At 48.7% G+C, this 11285-nt stretch overlaps 1 protein-coding gene across 1 annotated transcript; it reads right to left on the reverse strand.

The window, feature by feature from the left end:
* Positions 1–818: 818 nt before the first annotated feature.
* On the reverse strand, positions 819–2610 carry SSTR1 (somatostatin receptor 1). The gene has a single exon (XM_060167668.1). It carries the CDS (start codon positions 2494–2496, stop codon positions 1321–1323), a length of 1176 nt encoding a protein of 391 aa, XP_060023651.1. The 5' UTR covers positions 2497–2610; the 3' UTR covers positions 819–1320.
* Positions 2611–11285: the final 8675 nt, after the last annotated feature.

Below are 11285 nucleotides of genomic sequence, written 5' to 3' on the forward strand. Positions count from 1 at the left end.
CTTGGACGGGACCCTGGGGAGAGAACCTTCCCCACTGCTACCTCCGCGCCCGCCCCATCGCCAGTGTCCCGAAGAAGAGGCCCTGGGCTACGCAAGTGGAGAAAAGGAAAGCAGAGACACATTTTTTTCAAACACCACAAATAAATAAATAAATATGTTAAGCAAGAAAATAACCTATTAGGCACCGCTTGAAAGGCAGCAGCCCTCAGGGGTCGGGCAGGCCGCACCCTCTACCTGCAGGTGGCGGCGACGCGGTCGGGATCGGCCGAGACTGGGAAGACGTCACCTGAGGTCCCGGCCCGGTGCCTGTCGTTACTCTTGGATGTGCACCTCCAGAAGCTTGGGTGAAGGAGAAAGCCTAGTGGAGCTGCAGCCAAGCTCCCGGGCGGCCCCCGGGGAAAGTGCGCCCTGTCCTTCCTGGCCTAATGCAGACCAGCGCCCCGGGAGTGCCTAGCTCTTGGTCTCTAAAACTAAAAGAGCCGTTTGTGAGCCGGGCTGGAGGGGGGCTTCTATTACAAGCCCTCCTCCCCCACCAAAGCCCGGAATCTTTTAAAAACCCCTAGTCGCTTGTTCTCAGCTCCTTTTTGCTCCAAAGTGGGCTTTGGATAAGGACTGCGGGATGCCTGGGGTTCGAAGCGCGGGACCGATTTTACTAAGCACCTGGCTCCGCTCTGGGTGGAGTGGGAGGGGCGGAGGGGCTCGGCGAAGCGCGCACCTTCCTTTCACCCGAGGGTGGGAGAAAGGACCAGCTGCCGAGATCCTTCTCAAGACTGACTTCCTTTGAAGTAGGGCTGCAGAAAGGGAGAGTGGTGGTTCTCGAGACTCCGCTAGAGGCATCAAGCAGAATCTGGCGAGCGAGGGGCCCTGCAAGGCGCGGCTGAGGGCCAGCTGGGTTTTCCCGAGGGAAACCCGTGGCGGTAACCGTGGCTCAGCTTAAACAGAAACGACGGCTGGCGGGGCTGAGGGTCAGGCTCAGCTGGCGACGTTAATAAGTTCACGATCTGCACCGGTAGGACGGGGCGTAAAGAAAGACCGAAATTGCCAAGGGAGGGGCGAAGAGGGATGCAGAAGTGCAATCGCAGGGGAGAAAGAAGCGAAAGAGGAGAAGGGGGCCCGCTAGTCTTCCCAGTTTATACGCAAAGCGTCCAATTCCACCTTTGTCGCGCGCCTTTCCCGGGTCTCCACCAGAAGCACACAGTGTCCTAGCCCCACTTTCCCCATTGCACCCTGACTCCTGGGATACTTTCGCCTCTCGCACCCGGACTTCCTTTCTCCTCATCCTCCCCTTCTCTTGGTACAAAGCCCCTGCTTGGCCCGGGCTCAGAGAGTAGTGATCCGGGACGTGCAGGTGCCATTACGGAAGACGCCGCCGGACTCCAGGTTCTCAGGCTGGAAGTCCTCCACACTGTAGGCGCGGCTCTTGAGGGCCGTGGCGTAGTAGTCGACTGGCTCCTCGGCGGCGTTGTCCATCCAGCTGAGGCAAAGGATGCGCTGGAAAGAGCGCTTGAAGTTGTCTGAAAGGAAGCCATAGAGGATGGGGTTGGCGCAGCTGTTGGCATAGCCGAGGATGACCGACAGCTGGCTCACCGTGGCGTCGTCCTGCTCTGCGAACACGTTGACTAGCTGCACCACATAGAAAGGCATCCAGCAGATGACAAACACCATCACCACCATCATCACCATCAGGGTGATCTTGCGCTCTGAGCGCTTGCGCTGTTGCCAGCCGGCCTTGAGGGCCACCATGCGCATTTTGGCGATGATGAGCACGTAACACAGGCAGATGGCCCCGACGGGCAGCAGAAAGCCCATGAGAAAAGTGTACAACACGAAGCCCACCAGCCAGCGCTGGGCGGGCTCGGGCATGAGCATGTTGCAGGCCACCGTGCCGTCACTGTTGGCCGCCGTGCGCGAGAAGACCACGATGGGCAGAATGACGAGCAGCGATAGCACCCACACGCCCAGATTCACCACCTTGGCCACGGTGGGCCGGCGGTAGCGTGCTGCCTTGATAGGGTGCACCACGGCCACGTAGCGGTCCACGCTAAGCACGGTAAGACAGTAAATGCTGGTGAACATGTTGACTGCGTCCACGCTGAGCACGAGGCGGCAGAGCAGCGCGCCGAAGGGCCAGTGGCGAAGCAACGTGGAGGTGACCAAGAAGGGCACGCTGAGCATGAGCAGCTCATCGGCGATGGCCAGGTTGAGGATGTAGATGTTGGTGGCCGTCTTCATCTTGGCGTAGCGCAGGATCACGTAGATGACCATGGAGTTCCCACACAGCCCCACCAGGCACACCACGGAGTAGATGAAAGAGATGAGGATAGCGCTGCCCTGGCCCTCGCTCAAGGTCCCGTTCTGGGACGCATTTCGCCCCGGCTCCTCCATCCCGTCTGCAGCTCCGGCCCCGGGGCCCCTGCTGCCGCCGCCTTCGCCACAGCTGCCTGGGCTGGGGCTAGGAGAGGAGGGAGAGGAGGCGGTGCCATTGGGGAACAACATGGGGGCCGATGGGGCTGCCAGGGCTGGGGAGTTCTACTGGCGCCCCCGCCGCTTGCGCTGTCACTTGGCACCCCGGCCGTCCGCCCGCAGCTCACAGCCGCTGGGCGCCTGGGGTAAGCGCTCAGAGACTGCAGGGAGCGCGGCTCCACCGGCGCCGGCGGAGCGCATCGCCCAGCGGCTGCCTGCGCGCAGCCGCTCGCCGCTCCAGGGCACCTGGGCACACGCGAACGTGCCGGGAGACTAGGGCCCCGCGCGGCACAGCCATTAACTGCCGCGGCTGTGGGCTGGTGAATGATTAATAGGCACCACCCGCGCGTCAGCAGCTACGAAAATGGGGGGGGGCGGAGAAAGAGAGGGAGGTAGGCGATATAGGTGGCTTATCACCCCTCGCCCAATTTTTTCCTTCCCAGTTTTGAGCTCCGATCGACTAGAGCAGCTGCTTCTGGGGTTCCCCTGCAGCACCCCTTTACCCATCCCCTTCAGGGGGACCTGGGGAGTTTCTCCGCTTTCATGAAGGGTGGATGGGAAACAAAGGTGGAGATTCTGTCCCATCTCACCCTGCTTCTATCCAAAGCAAAGACTGAAGCAGACCCTAGGCACGGATGTCTGGAGTTCATCTCCGTTTCCCTCAGTTGCTGCCCCACCCTGGGGGACCCACTCCCGTCCAGTCGTCCGGGACCCCAAACTCCCCCCCCCCCCGCCTGCTCTGCTCCTGAGAACCGCTGCGGAAGTCCTTACCCAGGGCACGCTACCTCCAGACCGACGCGTAGATGGCCCGTGCAAAGTGCCTGTGAGGTCTGGTAGCGCGGTGACGTTCTTCGTGCGGTCCCACTCCTTTCCTTGGGCGGGACCCCAGCACAGGCGCCCACTCAGATTTACTCTGAAGAGTCGCGGAAACTGACCCTACGCCGCGAACATTACAAGGAAGAAGGACAGCAACTGTGCGTTAGGGACTCCTGCGTTACAACCCCGCAGGCGGCTCTTCGAGGGAGGGAGTGTTCGGAGGCCTGAGAAAATCATCGCGAATCTCTTAATACAGCTTGTAGTGCCCAGAGCCCACTGCGTCTCCCAGAGGAAAATCGACTTTAGAAAGGAGGACGCGCGCCTGGGGGCACAGAAGGAGCCCGAGGCTCCCCCCGCCTCCCCCTCCCCGCCCCCTCCCCTCCCAAACGTGCCAGGCGCGGTACTGGAAATCCATCTAGGTGTTCGCTGGGTATAGATACGGCTGCGCCGCTTGGAAAGGCTCCGCCCGCATCCCTGATGTACTTTGTACCCGGGAGAATTGGTGGGCCCCGGGGGAGGAGAGTGTATAGGCCTGGGAGAGCAGGGATGCCAGTCGGGACCGGCAGGTGATCAGACCTGTCACCAATATCAGGAACATCAGGAAGACCTTCGAGTCTCTCTGTGAAATACTTGATTGCATTTTTCTGAGGCCCCTGGATGTGTGCCAGGTGCCTAAACTTTTAAGACACAAAAATCAATGTAGGCATGCCTAAAGCTCACTGACTTCATTTAGGAACTGAACAGTTACTGTGTTTAAAAAAAAAAAAAAGTTCAATTATCATGGTTTTTAAGGATCTCTAGGACTTTCCACCATCCCTAGTCTGGGCTCCCTTTGGCTTTCCAATCCTTCCAGTCCAAAGAAGAATCACTCCATCCAGCTCCCCAATTCTTTTCAAGATCCCTTCAAGTCTTTGTCTGAACCGTGCAGGTTCCCAGGAAGACTGACCTTCAGCAGCCTAGTGCTGCGGGGCCTCTTTCAAGCCTAAGCTTTGTGTCAGTTTTTGTTAGTTCTTCCTCTCAGCCAGGTGGCACCCACTGTGCTGTGAGTCTCAGCTTCCCTCTCATCAGTACAATTTACACTAAGAAGACGCAAACCTAAACAGAAACTAAATTCCTCATCGAGGATATTTGTACCAGACAGTCCAGAATGCAGAAATGGATGCAGAAATTGGAAGGAAAAAAAAAGTAAAATTTCTATTTCCCCCTTGCTTTATCTGGGTATCATTTGCATGTATGTGCTTTAGTTCTCAAAACTAAGTGCTCCTCAAAGCAAAAGAATAACTTTTGTAGTGTGTTGATTATAGCAATCAGAGATAAAAGAAAAGATGACAGACTGTCACAGGAATGTGTGCAATGGACACTGAATTATTAATGAGAAATGTGCTGGGAAGAAATCTGAAATTTCCTAAGACCCAAGCTGCTTAACCCATTGCTTTATCTCAACAAATTACTTTAAGTAGGATGTGGAATTCGTGGTTAGTTGTATTTCATTTTCCTTAAAAAATACAGTGCATATGGAGAAAAAAAAAAAAAGAATGTTCATCAGGTTTTTTAAAAACCGGCTTCTTTTTCCCCAGCAGAGCTTTTAACAAGCCAAACCTCGTAATGATTTAAATGCCTCTTTGCCAGTCACTGACTAAGGACACCTGGCTATTCCTCAGGGGGGTGACATTTCAACAGTCATCATCTAGATGCCTTGGCTTTGATCACGGTTGCTCCAGGGGGAGTGGGTGATGGGAGCCAGTAAAGCACAGCTCTGTTGTTCAGGATCTCACATGTTTATTTTGCAGCTCATTTTAGGGAAATCTCCTCTCAATTTACTGGTAGCCTCATATACAAAAGAAGAAAACTTAAGACCTGATGTGAGCATGCTTTTTTGTTTCTTTGTGAAGTGGTTTCTATGATGAATTTTTAATCCATGAAAAGAGACTGACAATAAGATGCTACTTTACATTCACTAGGGTGGCTATAATAATTTTTTTAAGGAAAAGAAAAATAACAAATGTTGAGCATATGGAGAAATTAGAACCCTTATATGTTGCTGGTGGGCATAAAAAATGATGCAGCAACTTTAGAATATTTGATGATTCCTCAAAAAGTTAAACAGAATCGCCATATGACCCAGCAATTCCACTCCTAGGTATTTACTCCCCAAAACCAAAATAGGTATTTGAACGAAACATTGTCCATGAATCTTCACAACAGGACTATTCATAGTAGCCAAAGAGATCAACAATCCAAATATCCATCAACTGATGAATGGATAAACAAGATGTGGTCTATCTTTTTATGATCCATCCATAAAAAGGAAGGAAGTTTCAAAACGCACTACAACATAGACAAACCCTGAACATTACACAGAGTGAAGGAAGCCAGACACAAAAGTCACCTATTGCATGATTCCATTTATATGAAACATCCGGAGCAGCCGAATCCATAGAGACAGAGCAGCTCAGAGGTTGGTAGGGGTTGAGGGGGAGAGGGAATGGGAAACGAGTGCTTCATGGGTATGGGTTTTTTGGGGGGGGGTTATGAAAATTTCTGGAATTAGATAGTGGTGGTGGTTGCACAATGCTGTGAATGTACTAAAAGCCACTGAATTGTACACTTCGAAATGGTTAAGATTATGAATTTTATGTCATGTGAATTTCTCTTCAATAAAAAGGGAGATTGAGATGGATATGAGCCATGCAGTGGTATCAAATCTTTTCAGCCATGTATTTCTTAACATTGCATCTGTGAACTAATGCATGAACAAAGGAAAACAACCAAGAAAAAGGCAGCATGTTTCTGGGCTAAACAACATATGATTGGAGTTGCAGCTGTTTTAAAATTATATTAAGGGCAGGAGCTCAGTTAGGAATCTGCCTTCCTCTCAGACTTCAATTTAATATAAGCATTTCTTAAAGAGACAAGAACGCTAATGTAGTTAATTATGTATCTAAAGCCTTGAAAAGCTTAAAATGAGCTTGTTTTCTCCAAGACAGTTAGCTGTCCCTCATTTCTCTCTTCTTCTGTTACTATCTTTCCTATGCCTCTATGATCTGAATATTTCTCCATATGAGAGAAGAAAGAAGATGGCTTTCAAGAAGGGGAGAATGAAAGTCCTAATTTAGGAAGCTGCAGATTCTTAGGCAGACTGATTTTCTTCCCCCACCACAATTCTCACCTACAAGCTACACTCCCCTGTGCTATCATGTACCAGGTGTACACTTTGATTACTGTGTTTATCACACTGTGCTGTGATTTGTGTGTGTGTGTGTACTTGTCTGTCCTCACTTCTAAATCTGTAAGCTTGTCCAGAACAGGGGCTATATTTTATTTACCTTTATACCCACAACACCTAGCACAGAACCTGGGAAATTGCTCAATGCCTCCTTGTTCTATTTTCCCAAGGCATCCCATGGATAGTACCTTCTTTTTTCTAACCCATAAAATTTAGGCACAAAGAAATGAACTTTGGGCCTCTTGCAAGAAGAGCTTTGATATCTGTGTAATATCACCATCTGTAATAATTCCTTATACATTTCAATCTTCTGAATAATTTCAATCTGCATATCCTATATCAACAGTGATCATGCCGATGACTCATTCATTGATCATTCCTGGTCTTAAATTTACTGGCAGAGAAAGGGCTCTGGAAAATGGGTAGTACATACTTTAGTAGCTAATGATAGTTATTTACTAGTATCATGCAGTGTGAAAACCATTATATGTGGAAGATCATTTCTTTCTCACTGCAGCCCTATGTCCCAGTTGGTTTGGTGAAATAGTAATTAACAGGAACTCAAACTCTGCTTCTGTCAAAATCATTACTAATGTGTTTTTTTCCAGTTGGATCCTATGGTGATCCTCAAATGAGCTCCTTTAATCCATGTCAGTGGTAAAGGGCTGGCTGGGACCAGGAATTAAAGGGAACGCTTCCTGGAACATACTCTGCACTGGCATCATCAGAGTTGTGTTTACACACAGCTGTCTTGGAAGATGGGACCAAACTGGCTATGAGGGGTGGGCACTGCTCAGCAATATGACCCACAGCAGAGGTATATGTCACTCAAGGGCCATCTGTCATTAAGCAGTTAACATGATGACAGCCTAATAAGAAAGTCACCAGAATGCAAAGGTAGCTATAGGGCTAAGGAACAATCCTGGACCTCATTTCCCAATGATGCCCCATCGCTTCACAAGAGCCCTGACGGCGTGTGGTTCAGTTCATCACCAATCTCAGCAAACCCGCCCTAGCTCACTGATTTTCCTATTGCCTCTCTGTGAAACAGCAGGACAGCGTCTTTTTTGTGCTTTCAAAAAACACACATGGTGCATCAACTCCCATTTATCTCTATGGATTCTCTACTACTAAATGATATTTCTGAGAACAAGAATTCAACACATACAGAAAAGTTTTCACTATTATTGATGGATAAATAAAAATAAAACAAAAGCAGCCACACGTTACCTGTATTATTTTGAGTAGTCCCGCCCAGTAATACATTCTTCTGTAATGTAGTCTCTGTTAGTCAAGGATTTCAAGATGGGTTGCACTGGTTTCAATGCACTTTGGTGGCATTTTTCTTTTTAGCAGAAACTACAAAAAAAAAAAAAAAAGCTTTCAAAGGCACAAAATCATAATTTTGTTTCTTTTGACTGATGTTTGATTTTTGAGCAGAGTGTCTAAACATTTACAACAAATCACCCATTCTTTGAGAGAGGGCTGTTCCTTTGGAGTGGGCTGTATCTGTCAGTCAGCTTCACCAGTTAAGGAACAACCCAAAGCCAGCAAAGGGCCAGGTGTGGAAAGTAAAGCCATTTTGTAGGTGAAAGCTATGTAGCCTTCTTTAAGATATAAAATGTTTTATTCTTAATTTAAAAACAAAAGGCATATAATTAGAGAGAGATTTAAATCTATGTAGCCATCATACCACCTGCCTAGGCACGTGCTCCATCAGCCAAAACACTGCTTTACTTAGATGACAGGAAGCAACTGAAATGCTGGTCTTTTCTCCTTTTCCACAATTAAGTTGGAATTGGTCAGTGGCATGTCTGTGCTGCTTACATGTCTGTCTTCTGCTGGAAGCAGGAAGAATGGGCCATGGGTGGTGGACTCAGAACCACCGAGAGTGGTCCAGGAAGGGCATGGCTGGATTGCCTGCTCACTCCCTCCTCCTGAGGACTGGGAACCTCACCACCTACACTGTGCCCTGCCTCTGCTCTCTCCTTTCTTTAGGCAGTTGCTGGGGCAGGAGTGGGGAAGGGATGGTACTTCACTTTGACCTTGAGGAAGCAGCGAGAATGCCTACCCCTATTTCCTATTGGGAGAAGCAGGTGAGAAGATTGCACAGTCCGGGTGGGACCACCTGGCCTGATCAGGAAGTCACCATTCTTTGACAGCTGCCTGGGTGAACTGAAATTTCACTGCTCATGCAATTAGCCAGAACACTGGTTTCTGATACTATATCCTATGATTTTTTTAAAAATTCATAGAAGAAATATTCAGACTATAGTAGAATACTGACATAATTACATAATTGTATATCGTCACTTATGGTCCCCATTTCTTAGTGAGAAAGAACTGGAAATTAATATCAGAATTCCATTATGTATGAATAATGCTGTGTTTTTAATCAAAACTGAGTAATTTGTTCATTAATTTAACAAATATTTATTGAGTGCCCACTCTGGCAGGCACTGTTCTAGGCATTGGAGATGCAGTTGCAAAGATTAACTACTTTCCAGCGGAATTCTAGTGAGGCAGAAAGAGAGTCAACAGATGGACACATGGGTAATGTAACTGCATTTAGTGGTAAGTTCTAAGAAGACAAGTAGGGGCAAGAGACCAGAGAGTGCTGGAGGGGTGGGTGTATTTGACCTAGATTAGATCAAAAGGGCAGGGAACGTGATGATGAAAGAGCAGCCCTGGAGGATGTGAAGGTTAGGGAGTACTGTAACTTCAGTTATAGCAGCACGTGTGAAGCAGGGGTGCCAGGCACACTTCAGTTACACCCCTGCATCCCTCCTTTTTATTTATTTTTTGCTTCCTAACGTCAACAATAATTTAGAGAACACCTTTAGATCTCATCTAGACTGCTCTTTGAACCTGGTGGATCCCGCTGACTATTTCAGTTGAGCTTTCCGAGCCCTAGGAAAGTAGATGAGGGAAACAACAGCCTCTGTAGAGTGCTGTCTTTGCAAGGTTTCTCCTCTGGGGCTATGGTCCATGTTACACTGGCACCTGTAAGCAGATAAGGGAGGAAAAGGCCAGGAGTTCAACATGTGTAAAAGCCAGTTCTGAAACTGAGGACACTTGAACAATGCATGTCTTCTTCTTCTCAGTGAATTGGGAAAACTCCTTCCTGAGTGGTGAGGCACAACCATGCGTGCTCTGGATTATCTGCCGGGGAAGAGCACGGGACACCTGAGCTCATCCCCGAGATGGGTGATGGCGTGCTGCTGGTTTCTCGTGGCCGAGACTTAAAAACAGATGAAAACGAGGATCTGCTTCGGACCAGAACTGTGTGCAAATGAGTATATCTGACAGCAGGGACTGGAAAGAGGAAGGCAGCCTAGTTGGGGAAGGGGCTTGGTGGGAAAGGGAAGGTTCTGGCATGTTGCAGGACACGTGGGCTTAGTGTTGTCTTCTGTAATCACACTTTATAGGCAACTGGCTACTATAGCAATTCTGGGCAAAAACAAAATTCTGGTTTTCAATCATCACATGTTTCTCTCATTGGTGGTAGTGCAAAACTCCAAAAAAAAAAAACCGCCAAAAAAAAAAAGAAAAAAAAGGGAATAATTAGTGATTTAGTTGACTCAGTACCTCCTAGAGAGCACAGCCCCTGTCACTCCCTGCCCAGGGGTCCCAAGCCCACTTCCAGGCCCAGTGTGGCCGACTGCAGAGCAGATACAGACACCTCTAGGCTGGAGGGGAGGCCAAGGTGTCTCTACTCTGTACATGAGGCTGCTCACTGTGCAGGACAGAGCCAGGGGTGGAAACTGAAGTGGGCAGATTCCAGTGCAGAGCTCGTGAGGAGTGCCGGAGTCTACATTCAAATTTTACCAGGTCCTAACGAAGGTAAGATGATAGGGCATTTTTTTTTTTTTTTTTTTTGCGGTACGCGGGCCTCTCACTGTTGTGGCCTCTCCCGTTGCGGAGCACAGGCTCTGGACGCGCAGGCCCAGTGGCCATGGCTCACGGGCCCAGCCGCTCCGCAGCATGTGGGATCTTCCCGGACCAGGGCACGAACCCGTATCCCCTGCATCGGCAGGCGGACTCTCAACCACTGCGCCACCAGGGAAGCCTGATAAGGCATATTTTATTAATAGATCCTAAGCTGGATTTATAACCCTCAAGGTAAGCCAACCAAACAAAACAATTGGGTCTTTGGGAGAACTCTGAGCACAGATGTTCGACCCAGGCCACTGAGAATATGCAGAGAGGACGTGGTACCAGCCATTGTTTCCTTTTCTGCCCGTTCCCTTGGCCCTTCCCCATTTCAAAATGAAATTTTGCTCCTCCTCTAGTCACAAAGCAAACTATTACATAAATAACCCTTGAAGCAAAGAAGTAACAGCACAAAAGGTGGCTCAGGCCCTTGGAAGAACGATAGGGGGTGAGGTGTTATGGAAATGTGGTTAACATCTGGGTCCCAAATTTGCCAGTAAACAATCGCCTGTCACACCTTTAACAGTGAAAAACTGGATGGGGCAAAGGAGGCATATTTCTTGTATTTAATACAACAGAACAGTAATTAAACTCTAAAACTGATGTTGCTGATGAATTTTTATAGACACAGAAACATATTCAAAACATTGCTGTGTGAAAAGTCTATTTCAAAGCTATATGAGCCAATACACACACACACACACACACACACACACACACACACACACACACACACAGACACACACACACACAACCCAAACGAGAATATGTCTGCATAGGTCTGAAAGGGCAGTTACTAAGATATTAAAAGTGGTTATCATGAGGCAGCTGTGTAATGGATGACATC

This window comes from Lagenorhynchus albirostris, chromosome 1 (genome assembly GCF_949774975.1).
Source record: "Lagenorhynchus albirostris chromosome 1, mLagAlb1.1, whole genome shotgun sequence".
Taxonomy (NCBI): domain Eukaryota; kingdom Metazoa; phylum Chordata; class Mammalia; order Artiodactyla; family Delphinidae; genus Lagenorhynchus; species Lagenorhynchus albirostris.